This window comes from Podarcis cretensis (genome assembly GCF_951804945.1).
Source record: "Podarcis cretensis genome assembly, chromosome: 8".
Lineage (NCBI taxonomy): Eukaryota > Metazoa > Chordata > Lepidosauria > Squamata > Lacertidae > Podarcis > Podarcis cretensis.
The window spans coordinates 86070068-86097014 of record NC_137177.1 but is presented as its reverse complement, the minus strand read 5'-3'; the positions used below and the strand labels follow the sequence as shown (position 1 = coordinate 86097014).

Below are 26947 nucleotides of genomic sequence, written 5' to 3'. Positions count from 1 at the left end.
GAAAGAGAGAGGGAAGAGAGAGATGGCTGCCTTGCCCTGTGCTTTTATCATTACCTGCACAGGTGAGGCCACACCCACCTCTAGTCACATGTAGAGGAAGTCTGTCCCAGCCCAGGAAGTTTACCTGCTGGCTGGACAAACATCCCTCCCCATGTGTAAACATGTACACTCTAGGAATGTTGTACTTGACTGCTCTTGTGTTTCACATCCCACACAAAGTGGCTCACAGTCACTGCTTTTAACATGCAAAATTGTAGCACTCAATGAAATGAATAAAATAGCAAACACAGGCATCACCCATCATCATCATCATCACTTTTAATTTGTATACCGCCTTTCCATCTTACAATACTCAAGGCGGTTTACAAGCTGAAGAAACAAAGAATATACACCTTATAACAATCTCATGCAATACAAAAATGTGATAATAAAACAGCGGTGGCAGTGACTGCTGCAAAATAATAATACAAAATCTAGCAAGAGAGCCAGGGCAATGGTGACCAAAAAGCCCAACAAAATCAGATAGACTTATCATACTTTCTTTGTTAGTGGTTGGCAGGTCATTAAAACATGTTACAAGTACGCTCTGTAACATTGACAAAAATACACATTAATACAGCTGAACAGACCACTCCTCTGTCTTCACCGTCAGAAAGTTCTTCCTAAGGTTTAGTTGGAATCTCATTTCTTGCCATTTGAATTCATTGGTCTGGCCGCTCCCCTCTAAAGCAACAGAAAACAAGCTTGCTCCACCTTGATCCTGATCCTGTTGCAGGATCCCTATTGCAGGTGAGGGAGGGGGTGAGATCCCTGAGAGGCCAACTTATCTTTCACAGAGCTTCACTAGACGCTCTTGTGTTTATTTTCTTTGGTTGTGTCCCAGTTGGGGTTCTTTTTTTTTGTCACAGGGCAGGAGTGCCTTTTCCTAGCCTCCTTTTTCTGGCAAGCAGCTGTGGCGATCACACAGGGTCCCCGGTCGTTTCACCATCTATTGATCCCTGTGCCACCACTTTATTTCTCGCTGCCACCACCCAGGCCCTACCTGGGACAATACTGAGTCCAGTCAGGGTTAAATTGGAACATAAACTTTTGTTTATTTATTGCAGTTTAACAAGCGTGTGGTTTCATAAACCGTATCAGTCAATTACATTCATGGGGTGCCTATCCGGACCTATAATTTCTGCTACCTGCTCTCCCTCACTAAACCACCTCTCAGATATTTACTTGTCTTCCTAGCCCCTAACTGTTCCTGACTCAGTTTATTTCTCTACACGAACTCAACCTACCCACAGACTCTATCCCAATTCACTCCCACTCCAACCAACCACCCAACGAACTCCTCCCTTTGCCCTTCCCAGAGCTGAGTTTTATAGTCCCTCTGACTCCACCCCCTGGGTCCTGATTGGGTAACCTGTTTAACTATTTCATCTCCAGCACTCTCATATGTTAACATCACAGCAGCATCCTTGAAAGGCAGCCAGAAATGGGTGGTGTGTCGTCGTGGCCCCTCCCCACTCCTCTTCCAGCTGTTTTCAGCATTCTCCTGGCCGGCCGGCCATTCAGATGCATCTCCCACATTTCTCGTTCCGATTATGCAACAGACTTGGAATGCTTACTCCTATCATGCCCGACCAGATGTTCTTTGATCATGCTGTGTGCAACTGTTTGCTTAGGGCGAGGTGGTAAAAAACGTTGCCTTTGATCAAGATTTTAGCTGCTACATGTTGAATGAGGAAGGATGAGGTGGGGGCAGAATTTGGCATCCACATTCCTTTTGTGTGGGGTTGGAGGTTGGGGGAGGAGGAGAGAGAGGCTTTATCCTTTTAGAGATTCTGCAAGGTAAAGGGACCCCTGACCATTAGGTCCAGTCGTGACCGACTCTGGCATTGCGGCGCTCATCTTGCTTTATTGGCCAAGGGAGCCAGCGTACAGCTTCCAGGTCGTGTGGCCAGCATGACTAAGCCGCTTCTGGAGAACCAGAGCAGCGCACGGAAACACCATTTACCTTCCCGCTGGAGCGGTACCTATTTATCTACTTGCGCTTTGATGTGCTTTCGACCTGCTAGGTTGGCAGGAGCAGGGACCGAGCAATGGGAGCTCACCCCGTCGCGGGGATTCAAACTGCTGACCTTCTGATCGGCAAGTCCTAGGCTCTGTCGTTTAACCCACAGTGCCACCCACGTCCCTCCCCTTACTATGTAGCATTAACCAAATGTAAGAGAGGACCAGCTGGAGGCTATGGAGTGTGTTTTGTCACCGGAGCAATCCAGCACATTGTAAACAACCAAGTGGTTTGTAAATTTTAAGAAATAAATAAAATGAAGGTGGCATCATCAGTCAGGGAAGCCGTATGCCACCGCAGAACGTGTCCATTGTATGAAAATTGGTACATTTACACAAACACACTCAAGATATAACCTTTAGACTGCAGTGGTTCTCAACCTGTGGGTCCGCAGATGTTGTTGGACTACAACTCCCATCATCCCTGAGCTCTGGCCTTGCTAGCTAGGGGTGATGGGAGTTGTAGTTCAAAAACATCTGGGGACCCACAGGTTGAGAAAGGCTGGTTTAGAGCATGGGAAGGCAAACTAAGGCCCGGGGGCTGGATCCGGCCCAATCGCCTTCTAAATCCGGCCCACAGACAGTCCGGGAATCAGCGTGTTTTTACATGAGCAATGTGTCCTTTTATTTAAAATGCATCTCTGGGTTATTTGTGGGGCCTGTCTGGTATTTTTACATGAGTAGAATGTGTGCTTTTATTTAAAATGCATCTCTGGGTTATTTGTGGGGCCTGCCTGGTGTTTTTACATGAGTAGAATGTGTGCTTTTATTTAAAATGCATCTCTGGGTTATTTGTGGGGCCTGTCTGGTATTTTTACATGAGTACAATGTGTGCTTTTATTTAAAATGCATCTCTGGGTTATTTGTGGGGCCTGCCTGGTGTTATTACATGAGTAGAATGTGTGCTTTTATTTAAAATGCATCTCTGGGTTATTTGTGGGGCCTGTCTGGTATTTTTACATGAGTACAATGTGTGCTTTTATTTAAAATGCATCTCTGGGTTATTTGTGGGGCCTGCCTGGTGTTTTTACATGAGTAGAATGTGTGCTTTTATTTAAAATGCATCTCTGGGTTATTTGTGGGGCATAGGAATTCGTTGATTTTTATTTTTTTCCAAAATATAGTCCGGCCCCCCACAAGGTCTGAGGGACAGTGGACCGGCCCCCTGCTGAAAAAGTTTGCTGACCCCTGGTTTAGAACATGGAATATGTTTTATGATATATTTGTTTTCCTTGCGAGCAAAACCACAGCTACCTTTTTCTTTTCTTTTCGCCATCCCATGGTGAAACGCAGGCGGGGCTACCAGAGCCTTGACGATAATATTGCCTTGGATTCAGATCCAGCCCTTCTGCTAGCCTTTCCCTGCATCCATAAGATATCCAGGTTTCAGTGTAAAGTAAAGCAATCTCCCGTCCAAGCTCTGCACTTGTCCCTACATGTTATATAACTGATTGCCTTTGCTTTGCTGCCGCAGGACAGATGAAGTGGCCATGATTATGACGAACCTTGAAAAAGCCAACCAGGTAACCATGGGGAGAGATGAAGGAAGGGGTTTGGGGTGTGCTGGGAAGCGCAAGTGACCCCCTGCGATTGCTGTCTTTGGCAGACGCACTAACCACTGCTTCTCTTTCCTTGCAGAGAGCCGAGGCTGCACAGAGGGAGGTGGAGAGCCTGCGGGAGCAGCTTGCATCTGTAAACAGCTCTCTTCGCCTGGCCTGCTGCTCTCCCCAGGGATCCAGTGGGGTGAGGACAAGGAGGAGACCTCCACTGGGCCTCAGCCTATGTCACGAGGCCTATGGTCAACCGTCCCCAACCTCCTGAATTTTGGGACTACAACTTCCATCGTGCTGGCTGGGCATGATGGGATTTGTAATCCAAGACCACTTTTTTTGGTGGGAGGCAGGCTTGCCTAAGTGAATTGACAACAGATTTGCTGCCCCAAATCCCTTGGTAAATATTTGAGAGATTCTCCAAATTGAGAGTTTGCAGTCTTGAACCGGCGACCTCAGCAGCCCAAGGCTTGGGGCTTTGCCTAGTGAGTGAGAAGGGATTTCGTGTGCCCAGGTCCCAGAGGCATGCAATATCAGCCCCTGCAGTTGGCAGGAAGTGTAGAGCCTCTGGACTGGTCAGTCCTCCAGGAAACTGTCTTCCTGCCCCTGAAAGGGCAACAAAGCAGACCCAATGAACTTCAATTACCAGTGGAAGCCCCCAGCACAAGGACCCTCCTCCAAGCAGGAATGGCTCCACAAGGACCCCAATTTGCCTCTCTATTTGTGTAGGCCTAATGAGGCCTAATGAGGGGACGCGGGTGGCGCTGTGGGTAAAAGCCTCAGCGCCTAGGGCTTGCCGATCGGAAGGTCGGCGGTTCGAATCCCCGCGGCGGGGTGCGCTCCCGCTGCTCGGTCCCAGCGCCTGCCAACCTAGCAGTTCGAAAGCACCTCCGGGTGCAAGTAGATAAATAGGGACCGCTTACCAGCGGGAAGGTAAACGGCATTTCCGTGTGCTGCGCTGGCTCGCCAGATGCAGCTTTGTCACGCTGGCCACGTGACCCGGAAGTGTCTCCGGACAGCGCTGGCCCCCGGCCTCTTGAGTGAGATGGGCGCACCAACCCCAGAGTCTGTCAAGACTGGCCCGTACGGGCAGGGGTACCTTTACCTTTACCTAATGAGGCTGATGGGACACGGGTGGTGCTGTGGGTTAAACCACAGAGCCTAGGACTTGCCGATCAGAAGGTCGGCGATTCGAATCCCCGGGACGGGGTGAGCTCCCGTTGCTGGGTCCCTGCTCCTGCCAACCTAGCAGTTTGAAAGCACGTCAAAGTGCAAGTAGATAAATAGGTACCTCTCCCACGGGAAGGTAAACGGCGTTTCCGTGCACAGCTGTGGTTCGCCAGAAGCGGCTTAGTCATGCTGGCCACATGACCCAGAAGCTGTACGCCAGCTCCCTCGGCCAATAAAGCGAGATGAGCGCCGCAAACCCAGAGTTGGTCACGACTGGACCTAATGGTCAGGGGTCCCTTTAATGAGGCTGAACTTTGGAGGCCCTCTCCAAAGTTTGGGATGCTTCAGTCCTCCATCTTTATTCAAAATGGCTTCCAGACGTAGATGAGAACTGACTCCCTCAGCTGAGGAACCATCCAGCCAAATTAGGCAACAATATCTCAAGAGACGTTTGAACCCACAGAGGGCAGACTTGCAAACGCTTTCAAAAAACTGTAGCAGACACACACACACACACACTTTTACCTGCCTCCCAAAACAGTTTTTGTGCATCACTTCCTGCTACTAGCATGCGGCCCCTGGCAAATTGCCCACGGGAGAATGCGGCCCTTGACAGACTTCCAAATTCCCCCCCCCTTAAAAAAAAAAATCCTGCTGTAATTTTGTTGGGATGCAGCCACCAAGAAGTTCCTTTTTTAAAAAAAGAAAAGAAAAACTAAAGAGCTCCGTGGGGTTTGGAACCACGTACCTACAGGGCCGCCTCTTTTGGTATGCGCCGCGGAGGACCTTAAGGTCCACAAATGACAACACTTTGGAGGTCCCAGGTCGCAAGGTGGTTAGATTGGTCTCAACTAGGGCCAGGGCCTTTTCAGTACTGGCCCCGACTTGGTGGAATGCTCTGTCACAAGAGACTAGGGCCCTGTGGGACTTGACATCTTTCTGCAGGGCCTGCAAGACAGAGCTGTTCTGCCTGGCCTTTGGTTTGGACTCAGTCTGACTCTTATGTTTCACTCCCCTTATGGTCTTGATCTAAGGGCTACTTTTAAAATGAGGCTGCATTTTAAATTGTATTTTAACCTGTATTTTAAATTGGGGGGTTTTCCCTATTATGTTAGGGACGCAGGTGGCGCTGTGGGTTAAAGCCTCAGCGCCTAGGACTTGCCAATCGAAAGGTCGGCGGTTCGAATCCCTGCGGCGGGGTGCGCTCCCGCTGCTCGGTCCCAGCGCCTGCCAACCTAGCAGTTCGAAAGCACCTCCGGGTGCAAGTAGATAAATAGGGACCGCTTACCAGCGGGAAGGTAAACGGCGTTTCCGTGTGCGGCTCTGGCTCGCCAGATGCAGCTTTGTCACGCTGGCCACGTGACCCAGAAGTGTCTCCGGACAGCGCTGGCCCCTGGCCTCTTGAGTGAGATGGGCGCACAACCCCAGAGTCTGTCAAGACTGGCCCGTACGGGCAGGGGTACCTTTACCTTTACCTTTACCCTATTATGTTTTTACTGATGTTAGCCTCCCTCCCTGTAAACCACCTCATCTTTTGCAGGACAAAGTGAATTACTCCCTGTGTCCAGGGCCCCGGTTGGAGGCAGCGCTGGCCTCTAAGGACCGAGAGATCCTCCGCCTTCTCAAGGAAATCCAGCATTTGCAAAACTCCCTGCAGGAGCTAGAAGAGTCTTCAGCCAACCAGATTGCAGACCTGGAGCGACAGGTGGCAGCCAAGAATGATGCAATAGAGGTTCGTGATGCAGAATGCAGAGTTGAGCTCAAGGCGTCCCCTGCAGACTCTTGTTGTGTTGGGGGGGGGAGCTGAGGGGGGATGGATTGAGCCCCACCCCACCCTTCACAACTCACCCCATCTGTATAAAGGTTTCTTTTTTTAAGAATCAGAGGAATTTTGTTCACATATTTGAATCTGGCTTCATTATTCATTGATGAAGTTAATCTAGAATCAGTAGCTGTATCCATTAAATAGTGTTTTTTTTAAATATTCCTATAAGTTGCTTTGGGTTGCTTGCGTGAGAAAAGCGACTGAAAATATAACAAATGGTAGCAATAATATACTCAGAGTAGACCTGCTGAAATTAGTGCACATGACTAACATAGGTCCCCTGATTTCAATGGGTTTGCGCCAGGTATGAATTCAAGTGGACCTAACCCAAGGTTCGTAACAAGGCATATATGTATATATTTCGCATACTGCGTACATAAAAATGTATGGCTGTCATCGCACAGCTACCATGGGACAATTTGTCCTGCTGTATCACAACCCTGGATTTGCAGAAAAATCCAAGAGACCAAGGAAAGCGAGCTTATTAGTTGCATGGGGTGCGAAGGGGAGGTTTTGGGGGTTCGTGGGGGGGAGGTGGCAGGGGGATTGGTGGGTGAAGCAAACAGGGGCACAGACCCCTGTGTGTGTAATTGAGTGTGTGCCTGTGCCATTACACGTACAGTGGTACCTCGATTTTCGAACGCCTCTGTTGACAAACATTTCGGTTTACGAACACCGTAAACCGGGAAGTAAATGCTTCCATTTTCAAACGTGCCACGGCGGCTTCCGCTGAGTGCAAGATCCTGGGGCCTAGCTGTCGGCTGTTGAGTTTTCGATTTTCAAACATTTCAGAACTCCAACGGTCTTCCGGAACGGATTACAGTGGAACCTCAGGTTAAGTACTTAATTCATTCCGGAGGTCCGTACTTAACCTGAAACTGTTCTTAACCTGAAGCGCCACTTTAGCTAATGTTGCTGCCGCGCCGCTGGAGCACGATTTCTGTTCTCATCCTGAAGCAAAGTTCTTAACCTGAAGCACTATTTCTGGGTTAGCGGAGTCTGTAACCTGAAGCGTATGTAACCTGAGGTACCACTGTACATTCGAAAACTGAGGCATTTGAGCTCCATTTCAGTTGAGGATAAGGTTGTGGGGGCGAAGATCTAAATTACGTCTTGAGCATGGCTAATAATGTGCTGGATTTCAGACTGGCCTAAGATATTGTGCTGCCTGAGTCAAAGGAAGAGACGGCATCTCCCTTTTCTATGTGCAGAAGCCAATTAAACTAGCAGTTTAATGTTTTTTCAACATTGCCCGTTGCAGTACCTGTACCTTTTTTGTTTTAGAAGTTGGAAGAAAAGCTGCGGGCCCAGTCAGATTATGAGGAAATCAAGACGGAACTGAGGTAGGGTCTCTGGGTGCAGATGCCTGGCCTCCGCTGGGTGCTGTTTTAGGTCAAATGCTCTGGCTACCAGGAAATGAGATTCACAATAAGGCGATTTTCTCCTTTCGCTTTTGCAGGGCTGTGGCACTGCTCTTTTCACTCCTGGATGTTTTGCCCAGGGACAGTTGGGTTGCTGAGCTTTTCTCAGCCCTGTCCCCTAGAGCAGGCAAAGACTGACACATCCAGCCTGAGAGTTTTGGGGTGCTGCAGTGTATCGGTGGAGGTTGCAGGCAGACGCAGCCCCAAGCAAGGATGTCAACAGCATGAAGCATGTCCTCTTGATATAGGCTGCCCTTGTCATGGTTGTGGGTTCTGTAGCCCCGGCTCTCATCGCTTATAAGGCTTTTTCAGGCATTCAGAAGCAGAAGGGAGAGAGGGAGTGCATAATCAAAGTTACAAAACACAGGAGCAGTACAGGGGTGTATTTTCCCAATATATAGAGGGCAGATCACGTAGAAAATAAAAGCAGCTGTAAATATATCACGGAAGCCAAATTTTCACGCTTTGGTTGGGAGTAGGTGTTTTGCATGCCTGAAATTGACACAAAAGAAATGAAATCCCACCACAGCGTAGAAATGTTCCAGGTCTACCTTACCCTTAAAGGTAAAAGCAAAGGGACCCCTGACCATTAGGTCCAGTCGTGACCGACTCTGGGGTTGCGCGCTCATCTCGCTCTATAGGCCGAGGGAGCCAGCGTTTGTCGGCAGACAGCTTCCGGGCCATGTGGCCAGCATGACTAAGCCGCTTCTGGCGAACCAGAGCAGCGCACAGAAATGCCGTTCACCTTACCGCCGGAGCAGTACCTATTTATTTACTTGTACTTTGATGTGCTTTCGAACTGCTAGGTTGGCAGGAGACCTTACCCTTAGAGACCCATAATTTGTGAGTTAGTTTCTCTGGAAACAGCCATGGTCCACATCTTTGTGTACCACAACAAAAGGTTAAAATCCTGTAGTGTCTTCTATTTCTGAGCCAAATAAGTTATCTCTCTAGCATCTGCCTAAGAAAGCCCTTAGATCAGGAAGTTGCTGTTTGGTCATCCCACGAGCTCAAAGGGGCAAGTTGTGGAGCAGAGGGCTGTACGGCTCCTACGTTTTGTAACTTTAGTTATGCTTCTTTTGAACTTTTTTTATTCTACATTAATAAAAATCTTTTATTAAAAAGATTTGGGAAAAAAGAAAGAAAACCTGGGAGTGTTTCGTGCACTTTTTCTCTCCCTCTGTGTACCCAACACCACCAACATACTGCCGCGTTGATATAAATAAGCAGGCTGTGCAGTTTGCAAGAGATATCCTTGAGATTGTTTGAGAGCTAAACACAGACTGTCTCACACCCCAGACGAGTATCATAAACAGCAGCAGGCGGTGTTTGGGGGTGGCTCCACCCTCCTGACACCAGCAGCGCCTACCTGGAGGGCACCATGGTGGTGCAGAGGCAGGGGACGCACAGCCCCCCGCCAGATGGATCCCTATGCCTGTATGTCTGTGCAGCTGCTCGCCCTTGCAAGCAGCCCTGTCTCACCTGAGTGCTGTGCATAGGAGTCGCTGTGAGTCTAGTGTTGAGGCTGGGGGTGCTGCTGCTAATGGCCGCTGCTAGGTAAAGGGTAAAGGGACCCCTAACCGTTATGTCCAGTCGTGGCCGACTCTGGAGTTGCGGTGCTCATCTCGCTTTATTGGCCAAGGGAGCCGGCGTACAGCTTCCGGGTCATGTGGCCAGCATGACTAAGCCACTTCTGGCAAACCAGAGCAGCGCACGGAAATGCCGTTTACCTTCCCGCCGGAGCAGTACCTATTTATCTACTTGCACTTTGACGTGCTTTCAAACTGCTAGGTTGGCAGGAGCAGGGACCGAGCAACGGGAGCTTACTCCGTTGCGGGGATTCGAACTGCCAACCTTCTGATCGGCAAGCCCTAGGCTCTGTGGTTTAGACCACAGCGCCACCTGCATCCTATGGCTGCTGCTAATGGCCTGCTAATGATGCCTCTCTCTGTACCCCAGATTCCATGGCCTTGGTTCAGATGTTTCCATGAACCCAGGATGGGGGAGCGTGTGGCCCTCCAGATGTGACTGGGCACCTCTTCTGCTGAGATAGGGGAGGGAAGCAGGGCCACTCTGCAGGCGCTGCTGTGAGACCAGCAACTTTTACCACCTCCTCTCCTTGAGCTTTTCAAGGGACGCAGGTGGCGCTGTGGGTTAAACCGCAGAGCCTAGGAGTTGCCGATCAGAAGGTCGGTGGTTTGAATCCCCGTGACGGGGTGAGCTCCTGTTGCTCGGTCCCTGCTCCTGCCAGCCTAGCAGTTCAAAAGCACATCAAAGTGCAAGTAGATAAATAGGTACCACTCCAACAGTAAGGTAAACAGTGTTTCCGTATGCTGCTCTGGTTCACCAGAAGCAGCTTAGTCATGCTGGCCACATGACCCGGAAGCTGTACACCGGCTCCCTCGGCCAATAAAGCGAGATGAGAGCCGCAACCCCAGAGTCGTCCGTGACTGGACCTAATGGTCAGGGGTCCCTTTACCTTTACCTTTTTATCTCCTTGAGCTTTTCCACCCCAGCTGGCCCATAAAATAATTCTGTACCTAAGTTTCCTTATTTCCTCCTCTCTCCCCATCCGTTTTCCTATTACGTCATGGCCTTTTAGACTGTAAGTTTGAGGGCAGAGGCTGTTACGGGGTTTTGATGAACGCATTTGATTAGCAAATAAAATAAAATAGACTCCTGTTGGCCCTAGCCAACATGAACAATGGACGGGGGACATGGAGGGCCAGTAGGTTCCCTGTACTGAACATAAACCATGCAGCCTTTAGAGATTTGAGCCTGGGAGTTTTCAAGCTCCACACCTCACTCTTTGCTGTTATATGTGCTGGATTGGGCTGTAGTCCAAAATAATATCTGTAGAGCACCAGGCTGGGGAGGTCCTAGAAGCCAATCTTTGCACTGTGGAACAGGAGCCTGAGATCCGCTTGCAAGCTGTCCAGGAAACCCATCACTTATACAACTCCCTTTTTTATTTTGCAGCATTTTGAAAGCGATGAAGCTGGCCTCCTCTAACTGCAATCTTTCCCAGGCAAGTGCACACTGCATTAAGGGCCAGCATGGTGTCTTGGTTCTGCTAGACCTGGGAGACCAAGGTTCAGATCTCCCTGCTCAGCTATGAATATCACCTTGGGGGCCCAGTCATTGCCTCTTAGCCTATAATAATAATAATAATAATAATAATAATAATAATAATAATAATAATTTATTATTTATACCCTGCCCATCTGGCTGAGTTTCCCCAGCCACTCTGGGCAGCTCCCAATCAAGTGTTAAAAACAGTACAGCATTACATATTAAAAACTTCCCTGAACAGGGCTGCCTTAAGATGTCTTCTGAATGTCAGGTAGTTGTTTATCTCTTTGACATCTGATGGGAGGGCATTCCACAGGGCGGGTGCCACTACCGAGAAGGCCCTCTGCCTGGTTCCCTGGTTCTCTGTAGCTTTGCTTCTCGCAATGAGGGAACCGCCAGAAGGCCCTCGGCGCTGGACCTCAGTGTCCGGGCTGAACGATGGGGGTGGAGACACTCCTTCAGGTATACTGGACCAAGGCCGTTTAGGGCTTTAAAGGTCAGCACCAACACTTTGAATCGTGCTCGGAAACGTACTGGGAGCCAATGCAGATCTCTCAGAACCAGTGTTATGTGGTCCCGGCGGCCACTCCCAGTCACCAGTTTAGCTGCCGCATTCTGGATTAATTGCAATTTACGGGTCACCTTCAAAGGTAGCCCCATGTAGAGCGCGTTGCAGTAGTCTAAGCGAGAGATAACTTGCCCACCTCACAGGTTTGCAGCGAGGATAAAATGGGGAAGGGGAAGACCAGCCAGTTTATAGTTGTTTAAAGAGTGTCCTGGAAATAATGGCATGAATCAATGGGAAGAAGCACTCAAACATTTGCAAACTCTGTGACCGCATGAGAAGCATTTTCCAACCCTTGAGTCAAGGATGCTTTGCAGCCACAGGAATGCACACGGCAGAGAGTTAAGTCTTTATTGACAAAGATAACACAATCACTTCTACAGCGATTCAAAGTGCTGGTTTTGATCTATAAAGCCTCAGTACCTCAAGGACCGCCTCCTTCCACATGAACCTACCCGGACCCTGAGATCATCTTCTGAGGCCCTCCTTCGTGTGCCTCCTCCTTGAGAGGTCCGGAGGGTGGCAACATGAGAACGGGGCCTTCTCTGCAGCGGCTTCCTGTCTGTGGAATGATCTCCCCTGGGAAGTTCGCCTGGTGCCTTCATTATACACCTTTAGGTGCCAGGCAGAAACGTTCCTTTTTAACCAGGCCTTTGGTTGATTTGACTGGCATCCTATGCCCTTTTAAAATGTGGGGTGGTTTTGGAGAGGGGGGGTTGTTGTGTTGTTGTTGTTGTTTTGATTATGCATTTTGGGTTTTTATATTTTGATGTTATTCTGTGGACTGCCCTGAGACCTGCGGGTATAGGGTATAGGGTGGTATATAAATTCAATGAATTAATAGTAATAATAATAATAATAATAATAATAATAATAATAATAATAATACAGCTGTGGATATGCACACCAGTGTAGCGTCTAGGCAGTTATTCCCAGGTCTGCACCCTATGGAGCAGTTGCAGCAACTGGGGACCGCTCCCCCTCCACCAATTTATGTACCTTCCTGTGTACACAGAGCTAGAGATGATGGCTGTGTGGAAGCTACCTTGGCTCTTCCCACTTCAGTTCTCTCCTGGTTCTGGGAGACAGTGGTGCTGGCCAGGGTGGGGAAGCACTCAGCCCTTCACTGGTCTGGCCTGCCTCTTCCACCAGCTCTGAAGCTTCCTCCGCCTCTAATTCTTGCCCCCTGGCTGGTACAGATCCCCACAACCCACTGCTCCCCTCTCCAGAATCAGACTTCAGGGGGGCCCCCTTACCTGCCAGTCCTGGTGCCTTGCTTCCCTGCCCAACTCCCCGCCCCCCCTCAATTCAATCTTTTTTTTTATTTTTAGAGCATATCAAAACCCAGTGATGTTTTGCTTCTGGGAAAGGAATCCTTCTACCCGTCGCAGAAGTTCCTTTTGGAAAAACCAGGCCTCGTACCCAGTACTGGTAGGTTGGGGTGCATGAAAATGCATTTCTACAGAGGTCCCTGGTGGGTTTTCACGGGGTGGAGGAGGTCTTGCGTGCAGAGGGGCCCTTGCATGTACTACCCCAGTTAAACGCAGGTTAGGTGTTGCAGCACCACAGAGAACTCCGAACAAGCAGATTTGCACCATGGAGGGTTGGAAGTAAATGGCATTGGGGGCCTTTAAGGCTGAGCAGGGGAACCAGCAGCCCTAGTGTTGCTGGACGCCAACACCTGGCTATTGGTCAGGGGTGGTGGGAGCTATGAGTCCAGCAACATCTGGGGGGGAGGCATAGGTGTCGGCATCCTTCAGGGGTCGAGGTGCCAGCTGGCTAGCCCCCAGCTGGATCATGCCCTTCCAGCCGTGACAATCCCCTGATTTCTGGTGCAACGTAAATCAGCGACTCAGACTTCAAAAGCCTGAGCACGCTATATTAGCAGAGCATACTGCGCAAACAGAACAGGTGTGAGGCTTGTGGAAACATACTTATGCTTAAAGATTTATTAAGCATAAATCAGGGCAAAGAAAACATGTCGTCTCCCTTTCTTCTCTTCAGAGAGAGAGAGTGAAAAGCAAAAGCTATACACACAACGGAAGTTCCCAGCAAGCTGTGCTGGAATGTAAACAGACATGTGACACGTAACAATCCCATGTTTGGTCCTTAAGGTGGAATGGAATTTTCCAACCATAGGTTCTACTTTGGAGTAAGCTATAGTTGGTTTGTGTATCTCTCCCTTCCGCTTTGGTCTCTAGAGGAGGATCCCTCGGAGGATGAGTCGGTGAAGGACTCCATGGGCACAGACCAATCCTACCTTTCCCCTCAGCACCTCTCGCACCCGCTCCGGGAAGATTCGACCTCCCCGTCCCTCATCCAGCCGCTGCTGGGCCCCTCCATGGCTCAGGAGGTACCGAGGACTTTCACGCTCTCGCCTTTTCCTGCTGAGCGGATCCCACTGGACTCCCTCCTCCCAAAACAGATGGGGCCTCCTGCGTACAAGAACGAGGCTGGCGGCATGGCAGCCTTCCCTTCTGCTTTCTACTCCGCCAAAACGGCAGCGCTGCCGGGCAACCCCAGCCAAGCCATCCCAGCCAGCGAGGCGAGCCCACCCAGTGACCAGTCGGAAGGCAGCAGTTCAGGTTCGGCCGATGAAGAGCAGCTGGACACAGCCGAAATTGCCTTCCAGGTGAAGGAGCAGCTCCTCAAGCACAACATTGGCCAGCGCGTCTTTGGACATTACGTCCTCGGCCTCTCTCAGGGCTCCGTCAGTGAGATCCTGGCCAGGCCAAAGCCTTGGCGTAAGCTCACGGTCAAGGGGAAGGAGCCGTTCATCAAGATGAAGCAGTTCCTCTCCGACGAGCAGAACGTCTTGGCCCTGAGGACGATCCAAGTCCGCCAGAGAGGTATGTAGGCTAGGCAGGGGACTGGCAGGTGGACAAGGTTTTCATGGGTCTCTCTGTGCCTGAAGGGAGCAGGGAGGGCTGCTTCTGGCATAACTATACAGGCCTTGTGAGGAACAGGCCCCTGAGGCAGAGGAACAATATAATAATAATAATAATAATAATAATAATAATAATAATAATAATAATAATTTATTATTTATACCCCGCCCATCTGGCTGAGCCAGCCGGCTCCCAATCAAGTGTTAACAACAGTACAGTGTTAAATATTAAAAACTTCCCTGAACAGGGATTGCTGCTTATTTCCTTCACATCTGAAGGAAGGGTGTTCCACAGGGCGGGCGCCACTACCGAGAAGGCCCTCTGTCTGGTTCCCTGTAACCTCACTTCTCGCAATGAGGGAACCACCAGAAGGCCCTCGGTGCTGGACCTCAGTGTCCAGGCTGAACGATGGGGGTGGAGACGCTCCTTCAGGTATACTGGACCGAGGCCATTTAGGGCTTTAAAGGTCAGCACCAACACTTTGAATTGTGCTCAGAAACGTACTGGGAGCCAATGCAGATCTCTCAGAACCGGTGTTATGTGGTCCAGGCGGCCACTCCCAGTTACCAGTCTAGCTGCCGCATTCTGGATTAATTGCAGTTTCTGGGTCACCTTCAAAGGTAGCCCCACATAGAGCACGTTGCAGTAGTCCAAATGGTCTCCTTTCCACACGCCAAGGCACATAGTGCTGGGTTGGCACCTGAAGCAGAAAGCCACATCAGGGTCTCTCCCTGGGAGTGAAAATACAATATAGATTAGAAAACACTTTGCTTCCCTTACACGCTCACCCAAACCCAACCACCTGAGGCAGGTACCTTGCTCTTCCTAATGGTAGGGCCAGCTCTGCTATTCTCCACCCCAACGGTTATTTTTATGTTGTGAACCCCCCAGTTGTCAATTACATTTTCCCTTTATCTCAGAATGGCTTAATTTGGCTTTGAGGCAAGGGTGTTTCATGTGTTGTTATACTCCCAACTTCTATCAGCCAGTGTTCAAGGATGATGGTGTTTCTGTCTCCAATCTGAAAGCAAGAATAGTGTGCCTTTTCCTCTAAAGCAGCGGTTCTCAACCTGTGGGTCCCCAGATGTTGTTGGACTACAACTCTCATCATCCCTGATGTTATGTACTGAAGTTATCACCCTGGACCAGCAGGGGGATACTGTAGATAGTTCAGGTCCACATATGCAAATAAGGTATCGAAAGTGACGTTCAGTGATTGGATAGTTACAGAAAGTTGTTACAGTTACCTTGTCCTGGAGCTCTATATAAGCAGGCTGGATGTACCCTTCAGTTCAGTTCAGTTCTGGCCTGTGAATAAACAAGAGCTGTTTGAAGAATCGCTGTGTCGTCTGATATGTTCACCCACAACATAACACCTGAGCTCTAGCCTTCCTAGCTAGGGGTGATGGGAGTTACAATCCAACAACATCTGGGGACCCACAGGTTGAGAACCGCTGCTCTAAAGCGTAGTTTTAGCCCAAAGCAAATTTATACAGATTGAATCTATTAATCCGGGTGTGGAGTACCACACGCCAGCCTCTTGGCAGTTCCCCTTCTGGGCTGGTCCGCATTGCTCTTGTTTCAGCCCCTGCCATCCTTCCCCCCCAAGCCATGGCCTCGCAAAGGCAGGGCCCAACAGCCGGGTTCCTGGTTCCTGGTTCCCGCCATGGCATGCGACTGATGATAGGAGACGTTTCCTTCCAACAGGGGCTCCTAAAAATAGCTGAGCACTGGCGCTGGTAAATACTTCCCTGACATTAACACGAGCTGAGCTTTTACAAAACACGAGGCAAGTGGCAGGCCTCAAATGTTGTGTTTCTTTGATCAGGCAGCATTACGCCCAGGATTAGGACGCCAGAGACGGGCTCTGACGATGCCATCAAGAACATTCTGGAACAAGCCAAGAAGGAGATAGAGTCACAGAAAGGAGGTAAGGGCCGTGAGGAACCACCAAGGTTGCCCTCGGTGGCATCTTAATATTTCGCAGGTTTGGAGCTTGTCCAAGAATTCAATAGGATCTTTCGTCCGGGCAGCTGGATGGAAAAGTGAGCTACGAATCAACCTCTCCGGAATGGGACAGCATCCGGCAACTATCCAGGAAGTGTTTTCCTCCCCAGTAGTCCTGGATTATACAATATAATGCTACTGAATACTGTTTGCATCATCATAGTACAGTGGTACCTCAGGTTAAGAACTTAATTCGTTCTGGAGGTCCGTTCTTAACCTGAAACTGTTCTTAACCTGAGGTACCACTGTAGCTAATTGGGCCTCCCACTACCGCCATGCAGCTGCCACACAATTTCTGTTCTCATCCCGAAGCAAAGTTCTTAACCCAAGGTACTATTTCTGGGTTAGCAGAGTCTGTAACCTGAAGCACTGTATAGTGGTATCCCTTGTTTGTGTGAGACGGAGGAGGGCTAGGAATGTGTATTTTAAGGAGGTGCTTGCCATCTGCAGCTTTTACAATTACTTCCATTTTCTAAAAAATCATTTTTTTACAAAATAAATAAATCTACCCCATTATTCAGGAGCATTTTTCTAGTTGATTAAAAGCTTTTTTTCCATTTGTTAATCAATTAATTGCTTAAAAGTTGAAGCTTTCTGCTTTTTATTTATTTCCGGTTATTACCCCTTTCCTTCTACTGCTCAAGGCAGTAGTGGATAATAAGGAGAAGCATCTGGGAGCTCCCAGGGAATCTTTTCTTCAGGCACTGACCAGGCCCAGGCCTACTTAAGTAAAAGGAAAAGGGGGGAAAGTTCAAGCATAGTTGTCAGGGAACTGCCATCAGTGCCGGAGGGAGAGAGCAAAATCCAGAGGGATTCCAGAGAGTGTCCCGGGATGGGGAGAGGCAGCCCATCTTCTGGGGAAGAGAATCAGCATAGCACCAGTGGAGAAGGGGGGCAGATGGGGGAAGCGGCGAGGCGGACCCATGACTCCTTGCCAGGGACCAGCGGGGAGAGTAGGGGTCCTCCGCTGCCTACGCCCTCCTTGCGCAGAAGGCTTTCACGCAGAGAGAGTAGGAGGAGACTAGGCGTCAAAGAGCTTCTTTGCTGGAAGAAGTTTAGGAAACGCCCACTGACGGATTCTGCCAGCGATTGAGGCAGCCACGGGTGAATGGCTCAGGACAGAAAAGGTTCACTCAGGCAACCCAGCCAGGTGTTTGCACCGGCTTACGCACGAGCAACCCCTAGAACCATTACAGCAGTGTTACAGGCACTTGTGTGTGTGTGATTGTGTACATTTATGTCATAAAACATAATTCATAAAATTTATACACCACCTGATTGTAAAAAAACAACAACCTCAGATTGGTTTGCATATTCCATGTACGTTACAAACAGAATGAAAGAAATGCAACATTAAATTAAGGTACAGAGGTACCTCGGGTTAAGAACTTAATTCGTTCTGGAGGTCCGTTCTTAACCTGAAACTGTTCTTAACCTGAAGCACCACTTTAGCTAATGGGGCCTCCTGCTGCCGTCGCACTGCCGGAGCACGATTTCTATTCTCATCCTGAAGCAAAGTTCTTAACCCGAGGTACTATTTCTGGGTTAGCGGAGTCTGTAACCTGAAGTGTATGTAAGCTGAAGCATCTGTAACCCGAGGTACCACTGTAATGAGGATTAACATCAGAATGGCTTATGGGAACTATCGGGAATGATTATGAAAAGCAGTAGAAATATGAGGTGATCAGATCCCGCCCCCCCGACCTCGGACCATGGTGAAGTCCCCCCCCCCCAATTTTTTTATTTGGTCTGTTGGGTTATTGAATAATATGATGTGGTTTGATTGGAATGTTAAAATGGAAAATTTAATATTATTTTAAAAATAATAATAGAAGAAGAAGAAGAAGAAGAGTTTGGATTTGATATCCCGCCTTTCACTCCCCTTCAGGAGTCTCAAAGCGGCTAACATTCTCCTTTCCCTTCCTCCCCCACAACAAACACTCTGTGAGGTGAGTGGGGCTGAGAGACTTCAAAGAAGTGTGACTGGCCCAAGGTCACCCAGCAGCTGCATGTGGAGGAGCGGAGACTCGAACCCGGTTCCCCAGATTACAAGACTACCGCTCTTAACCACTACACCGCACTGGGTGGCAGGTTCATATATTTAAAAGGGGTGGGGGTCTGGGGAAGGTTTCCCGTGCATGAGATCGTACATTCAATTGGTCCAAAATGCAGCGGCCAGATTTCTGGCTGGGTTGCTTTCACATCTCATAGAACTCTCCTTGTAAAATAGCTGCACTGATTGCCGGTTTGTTTGCTGGCCCAATTCAAGGTGCTCACATTGGTGTTTAAAGCCCTGAATGACTCAGGCCCCAAATACCTGAAAGACCACCTACGGACTAAGGTTACCTGACGTCCCCGTTTCCCGGGGACAGACCCTGGATTTACAAATCAGTCCCCATACAAAATCCATTGAAGTTGAAGTGCCATATTTAATGGCATTGGAGTATTATATTATATTATGTTATATTATATTATATTATATTATATTATATTATATTATATTATATTATTAATTTTCAATTACTGAATCTGTGATCAGCCTTTTATTAGGATGCCTTCGTTAAAATCTGATCAGGTAGCACAGGGGCTAGGGAGGAGGGAACCCGTTTAAAAGTCCTTTAAGGTATCCCCATTGAGCTCCAGTGGCCTCCCTCTTTCTACCCTCCTCACCTGTGCCCCTTCTTCCGCAGGGGACACCAAGAGCTCTGCAGTGCCCCAGGTGATCACCAACGGCACCTGCACCAGCAACTCTGAAGATGCCATCAAGAGCATATTGGAGCAGGCCCGCCGGGAGATGCAGGCCCAGCAGCAAGCCTTGCTGGAGATAGAAGCGGGGAGCGCCAGCAGGCCTGTCGCCACACCCCCTGTGGAGCGCTCAACCCTGGCCACGGTCAGCCAGAACATCGTCCAGGCTTACATCAAACAGGAGGAGGGCATGCTGGGCCCAAACGCCAGTGGCAGCACAATGCAGAACCCCCTGACCGTGCTCTCCCCTGCGGCCTTCGTCCAGAGCATCATCCGGAAGGTCAAGTCTGAAATCGGGGACGCCGGCTCCTATTTTGACCAGCACTGGGCTTCCGAAAGGAGCTTGCTGAGCCGTCCGTACACCTCCGTGTCGCCTTCCTTGTCCTCCTCGTCCAGCTACTCCAGCATGGCCAATGGCCGGGCGTGGCAGCGGAGCGAGCCCAGCGATGCCAACCCGAACGAGGAAGACCTGGTGACCTCTGAGGATGAGCCCCACAGGGTGATAGAGGTCAAGTCGGAAGTGGCCGGCTCAGAAGCCCAGGGAGCCGGGCGCCTGTCCTATTACCCGTCCTACGTGCCAAGGACTCTCAAACCCACCGTCCCGCCCTTGACGCCGGAGCAGTATGAGTTGTACATGTACAGGGAAGTGGACACCTTGGAGTTGACGCGGCAGGTCAAGGAGAAGCTGGCCAAGAACGGGATCTGCCAGCGCATCTTTGGGGAAAAGGTACCCCAGCAATAAACATTCAGCCCTTAAAGAGGCTTGTGGCCATGCTTGGCTCAAGAGAGGGTGAGAGAGAAGTGGAAAGGAGAATACTTTTTATTCTCCTGGGCATTTGGGCAGCATTATATAGGCAGAAAGGGCGTGGGTGGCGCTGTGGGTTAAACCACAGAGTCTAGGACTTGCCAATCAGAAGATCAGCGGTTCGAACCCCCGCGACGGGGTGAGCTTCCGTTGCTTGGTCCCTGCTCCTGCCCACCTAGCAGTTCAAAAGCACATCAAAGTGCAAGTAGATAAATAGGTACCTCTGCAGCGGGAAGGTAAACCATAGACTTATTAAACTTCTGCGGACTTTCAAAGATTGACAGACGCATGTTCATTTGTTTTCAAATATATTAGAGAATTTACGAGTGTACACATTTTGTTTTTGTTGTACTGAATCGTGTATATTATGCAATAAGAACTACAGTGCTATCTAGTATACTGGTCTTCGTGTTGCTTGTGTTGTTTGTTGTGTTAAGTTTGCAACACAGGGGTTTGTTCTTCTGTAGTGGTGGTTTTGAATGGCGGGGCTTGGACATGGGCCAAGGCCTCCTCCATCCTCCTCATCTCCTGTCTTGTTTCAGGTGCTGGGTCTATCTCAAGGGAGCGTGAGCGACATGCTGTCTAGGCCCAAGCCCTGGAGCAAGCTGACTCAGAAAGGCCGGGAGCCCTTCATCCGGATGCAGCTGTGGCTCACGGACCAGCTGGGCCAAGGCATGAGCCAGCAGGCCAACCCGCCACACGGTAGGTCCCTGCTGGCCCTCCAGCATGGGGCAGCCTCTTCCTCAGGTCGAGGCCTGGCGGTCATATCTCCAGGCAGGCCAAGCCCCCACTGGAAATAGTCTATTCCTCTTCTCGTTGTTATACAGTGGTACCTCGGGTTAAGTACAGTGGTGCCTTGCAAGACGAAATTAATCCGTTCCGTGAGGCTCTTCGTATAGCGTTTTTTTCGTCTTGTGAAGCAAGCCCATTGACAGCTTAGCGGATTAGCGCTATTAGCGGCTTTTGCGGATCAGCTGATAAGCGGCTTATCAGCGGATCAGCTGATAAGCGGTTTAGCGGCTTAGGAAAAGGGGGGGAAGAGGGGGAAACCCGCAGGAACTCGCAAGACATTTCGTCTTGCGAAGCAAGCCCATAGGGAAATTCGTTTTGCGAAGCGCCTCCAAAACGGAAAACCCTTTCGTCTAGCGGGTTTTCCGTCTTGCGAAGCGTTCGTCTTGCGGGGCACCACTGTACTTAATTCGTTCCGGAAGTCCGTTCTTAACCTGAAACTGTTCTTAACCTGAAGCACCACTTTAGCTAATGGGGGCCTTCTGCTGCTGCTGCGCTGCCGTTGCACGATTTCTGTTCTCATCCTGAAGCAAAGTTCTTAACCTGAAGCACTATTTCTGGGTTAGCGGAATCTGTAACCTGAAGCGTCTGTAACCCGAGGTACCACTGTATATTTATTTAAAGCATGCCGCTTTCCCTGACTCAAGGTGGCTTACGGACAAAAGCATAGAATAACGCACACACATATCTCTTCAAAACCTCAGGAAAAGCAACGGCCGTTCGAGATAATTGACTGCAACGTACCACGTCAGACCAAAGGTGGAAATGGTTTTCTTTTTTTTTTCTTTTTTGGTAACAATTTTTATTAAGGTTTTCTTTTTTTCCCCTTTCTTTTTTAAATGCTTTATTGAACTTAAAAGAAAAAGGAAATAGAATCAAAAACAAAATTCTTCATAGATAACACAAAATCATAAAAATTTGTTACACTTTGTCATCATCTTCTTAAGGTTCCAACGACTTCCCATCGACTCCGTATTTCTTTGAATGCTCATTTACCTAATGCACTATTTATCTCAGTTATTGTTGCTATCAAGAAAATTGTAGTTTCCTACACATATCCATTGTATCGCAGAAGTTATTCGAAGGCTGCCACAGAGGTTATACTACTACAATAAGATGATTTTTATGGAAACCCCATTTCTCAATAAGCATTAAGATTTTCCAGTATTGCAATGCAGTATGAAAGAGGAAAACCATAAACAAAATAAGACAAGAGGAACAGGCAGGCAGAGGTCAGAGGATTAAGTACATCTGTCTGAGGCTACTGACTCATCTGGAAAATATATATAACACTGAATAGGAATGAGAGGGTTGAAAATGTGAAGGAGGGAGTCAGAAAGTCCAGTAAGGAAGTCTTATGAGCTTCCATACATCCCACGAGGAACTGATTTAGGTGATTGTCATTGGCATACGGAACCAAGTCCCACCAAACTGCCACCAAAGAGTCCGGTTTGGTTTTTCCAGATAAAAATCTCACGTGGCAGGTAACCTTTTTCTTGTTAGGCAACTGTTAGTAGATTTTTCTACTTGTTTTTATTATTGCCTGTTAGCCGCCCTGAGCCAGGCTTTGGCTGGGGAGGGCGGGGTATAAATAAAAATTATAAATAAAAATTAATTATAAATAAAAAATTATTATTATTTTTATTATTATTAAGTTGTGGGTGAACATATCAGACAACACAGCGATTCTTCAAACAGCTCTTGTTTATTCACAGGCCAGAACAGAACAGAACAGAAGGGTTCAGTCAGCCTGCTTATATAGAGCTCCAGTACAACGTAACTGTAACAATTTTCTAAAACTATCCAATCACTGAACGTCACTTTCGATCCCTTATTTGCATAACTATCTACAGTATCCCCCTGCTGGCCCAGGGTGATAACTTCAGTACATAACAATTATTATTATTATTATTTATTCCACAAAAGGTTGCAATCAGGGATGTGTCGTTTCCACCTTCAAGATGCTGCGATCTGCCAGCTTATTTTGCACAGCACTTAGAAGCTACTTTGATATCAAATTTCTGTTTCTTTCCCTGAGGCTTTGAGATATATATTATATTATTTCCAAATGCGGGGGGTGGGGGAAGCCTGCCTGGAGAACCGGAGAAGGCCAGGGGCTCATTCCCCCAGGCTGTCCCGACAGCACCCTCCTTGCGCAGTCACCCTGTTTCAATATCTTGTCTCCTCATTCTGAGGCATGCAGGTGCCAGGTAAGATCCCGAGGGAAATGAAAACTGGTCTTTAAGTTTTGTTTCTCAGCTTAACGTTTATATGGTGCATTAACAGCGTCCATGTTCTATATCTCGGTAATCCTTATGGCAGTGAATCCTCCAATGGTTAATTACAGTAATCCTATACTGGTAAATGGGACGCAGGTGGCGCTGTGGGTTAAACCACATAGCCTAGGACTTGCCGATCAGAAGGTTGGCGGTTCGAATCCGCGCGACGGGGTGAGCTCCTGTTGCTCGGTCCCAGCTCCTGCCCTGCCAACCTAGCAGTTCGAAAGCATGTCAAAGTACAAGTAGATAAATAGGTACCGCTCCGGTGGGAAGGTAAACGGCGTTTCCATGTGCTGCTCTGGTTCGCCAGAAGCGGCTTAGTCATGCTGGCCACATGAACCGTAAGCTGTACGCCAGCTCCCTCGGCCAATAAAGCAAGATGAGCGCTGCAACCCCAGAGTCTGTCACGATTGGACCTAATGGTCAGGGATCCCTTTACCTATACTGTTAAATCATTGTCCTTATATCACTGATTGGGGAGACGGCAAAGGCCAACAAGTGAGTTTTATGGCCGAGTGGAGATCCAAACTGGGGTCTTTCAGCCTCAACATTCATTTTCTGAGAAATGAACTCTGTATTTAACCAGTTTTTTTTTTTTTTTTTTTTTGCAACACCTACTAAGTTGCTGGTGGCCTGAACTTCCCTATTGGCCAAGCCCCTTCTCTGCAGCTAGTATGGAAATGCTGGCCACTGGCCTTTTAGTGGGCTGGTTTTAAAGAAATTCCCTTCTACCAGGAAAGAGATTGTACCTTCCTCCAGAGACTTCCGGGTTGGCGCCTCCGACAATGGCGGAATTCCTCTGATCGGGAGGAATTTGCTCCGTGGAAATCAGGGTCTGGCTGCCACGGTGAAGGTGGAGACCCACTAAAAATCACAGGCGGGAGAAGCCTGTGAACGTGGGATTCGGCTGGCACCTTTTGCGCCTCCCCTACTCGCGGGGAGACCTGGTTTCGGGGATCCGGAGTGACGTGGGGTGAGTGGTGCGGTGCTTAGAATTGACTGCTTCTTTCACGGAGTGAAGCCGCACTGCTGTTGCCGGAGAGCGCTGACTTTTTCCTGTGGACAATTTGATCCTAAACAACTACCCGTGAGTAGAACGGAAAATTGGATTTTTAAACGTCTAAATTTGGCACCGAAACAGGGAGGTTTCAAACAGGAAGTCCGCCTTCCCCTTTTGTAAATAGATTGAAGCAAAGAGCTTGCAAGCTAAAGTCTTGGAAAGGCCTCTGTAAAGGATTAAACTTCCATCGGCTAAAATCATTAAACCCCCCTTGGAAGCAGGAGAAGAGGGGGGGAAATTTGGGATCGCGTAAGCCTGCAGGAGAGAGTGAAGAAAGTTAAATTACCACCGCTCTGAACCTGGAAACGGGCTGCTAGTAAGACTGACGTTTTGGGAAAGTTCATTGACTGTGAATAAAACGTATCTTGACAGCTAGTTCAATAAGAGAAATACATTGTTTCCATTGTCTCCTGCGTTTAAAAAGGAGTAAAAGTAACTGAAAATTGAAACTAATTTTATTGCTTGAACTGTGCTTAAAAGGATTGATACAAATAGAAATTGTTTCCCTCTAGAGGGAGCCTTTGAAACTGTTACAAGAGTTGAGCTGGTGGAATCTCCAGCTGCAAGATAAAAAACCATGAGAACCAGGGATTGACCTTGGATAGGTTAAGATTGTCGACAGAAGAAGCCTTAGTGATTGCATTAGAAGAAGCCTTAGTGATTGCATTATGTAAGATAAGTGTTTCATTGGAACAGCTCCACAAGAAGACGGATCTGATGACTATCAAAATTGATAACTTGGGACAAAAAGTGACTAATTTGGGACAAAAAGTGAACATCTATACAGAAACCATTCAGCAATCGATACAGGAATCTACTTTGACATGGCAAACTGTGGAGAAGGCGAGGGAGAAAGTTGTTGTTGTTGAACCTAAAGTAATACAAGTGGAGAGGGAGAGAGCCCCAGCCTTACAGAGGCAATTTGATGACTATAAGTTGTTGCCTTCTATGACTGAATTCAGAGAAAGTCAGAGTTTGAGGATTGGAGCCCTGCTTGGACTGGAGAAGGAAAGTTGGATAGATCACCTCATGCAGGGATTTGCTGACCTTTGGGACCTGGACCTGGGTCAGGAGGAGATTGGAGTTGTGGGGACTTTCATATTTGGGGGGGGGGGTTGAAACACGTCCTGAAATATCTTTTGGATTTTAGTTTTAATTACGGAGATTTGGCTGACCTGTCGAGAAGGAATAAAAACATTGCTAGGTCGGAGCTTCCCCGAGATCTACTCTTCAGCATCCAAGGAAGGAAATTAAGAACAAGATCAGCAGAAGACAAAGTAAAGTGCATGTATAAATATGAAGAAGACCTGCAGAAGGGACTTGGAAAAGAGTTAAGAACCTCAGACAGAAGATCACCAGGTTGATGGACTATATGGAATTGACGGAAATGACTGGCAGAATTCGAGACCAGGGAGAAGAGATGGTGGAAGAAGATTGGAAAAAGTTTAAAGTTTATTTATAGAAATACTGTAAAATTAATGAGTGTCAGAAAAATGTTGGAATGAAATTATATGGCTTTAGTAGAAATGTTATAAGGAGTTAAGCATAAATAAGTATTATAGTATTAATGGAAAATAAGGTTAAAATAAGTTAAGATAATTATATGACAGAAAATATAGAAAGAATTGCTGAAACAATTAATAGAAGTGGAATACAAAAAGGGAGGTGAGGAGGTCGATGAAACAAGGGAATGAACGATAAGGCATTGAAATGGTATGATGTAGGTTTTTAAATTGTTTTTGCTTTGTTTTGTTTAGTCTAATGTGTTAATGTTGCGTTGTGTACTGTTTATGTATTGTATTGTATTGTTTTTTTCTTTCTTTTGCTTCTTTTTTTCTTTTTCTTCTTTTTTGTAAGGTTTAAAAGTAATAAATATTGGTGTTTTTTTTAAAAAAAGAGATTGTACCTTCCTCCATAGCTAGCACTAAAACTAGGTGGGCTGGCAGAAGAGGAAGGGAGTGTTCGTAGTTCCTCTGCCAGTCTGCTTACTCACCTGCATGCAATTCCTGGTTGCCTATGACTACCAAACAAGTTGTTAAAGGCAAGGCTGAATTTTATGGGTTTTCTGCCAATCCTTTGAGCTGTTGAATTAGGAGTATAAAAATTAAAAAAATCAGGAAGTGTGGTAATGATGGGAACAAATTAGCATGTGGGCTAAAAAAAACCAACAACGCTCCCTGCAAACCACTTCCTCTTAGTACCTTATAGCATCATTATTTTCTGCTGTTCTTTGTTCAGTCAATACATCTTCATGGCTACTGTCTCCAGTGGGGTCCCTATCTCCTTTTTATAGTTATGGGGGGGAAAGATATAATGCTTTTACAGAACAGTGTGGCCAAAATAATTTTCCGTAAAGGCAGTTTTGAAATACGCCTAAAAAAATATGAAAGGTGCTTAAGAAACAAAACAATACAATAATGGTAAACTTTAAATTTTAGTCCCAATTACCTTGGGACTGCAGAACAGAAGGGCTTAAGCCAGGGAACCCCTGGGAGGCTGTTGCCTCCTGGGAAGAACATCACTTCAAGGGGGAGACCAGCCTGCCCCATTCATCAGCCAAAGATGGATCCACCACCCTCTTACCACCACAATGAAGTATTCTTGGCTGCCACTGGAACTGGTTCTGGAACTGGAAAGGGAAGCACACTTTGGCCCCAGATATCAGCCAAGGGACTGAGGGATGTGTATCTGCGTGCTCCCCTGTTTTCCA

General features: G+C 48.0%; 1 protein-coding gene across 1 annotated transcript in view; it reads left to right on the top strand.

The window, feature by feature from the left end:
- Window positions 1-26947, top strand: part of CUX2 (cut like homeobox 2) — a 265234-nt gene that overhangs the window by 226559 nt on the left and 11728 nt on the right. The window contains exons 9-18 of the mRNA XM_079987653.1: window positions 3536-3584; window positions 3700-3804; window positions 6322-6513; window positions 7891-7949; window positions 11007-11055; window positions 12996-13095; window positions 13866-14513; window positions 16381-16482; window positions 19250-20031; window positions 20652-20811. Coding sequence (XP_079843779.1) covers window positions 3536-3584; window positions 3700-3804; window positions 6322-6513; window positions 7891-7949; window positions 11007-11055; window positions 12996-13095; window positions 13866-14513; window positions 16381-16482; window positions 19250-20031; window positions 20652-20811 — 2246 coding nt within the window. The remainder of the gene's footprint in view (window positions 1-3535; window positions 3585-3699; window positions 3805-6321; window positions 6514-7890; window positions 7950-11006; window positions 11056-12995; window positions 13096-13865; window positions 14514-16380; window positions 16483-19249; window positions 20032-20651; window positions 20812-26947) is intronic.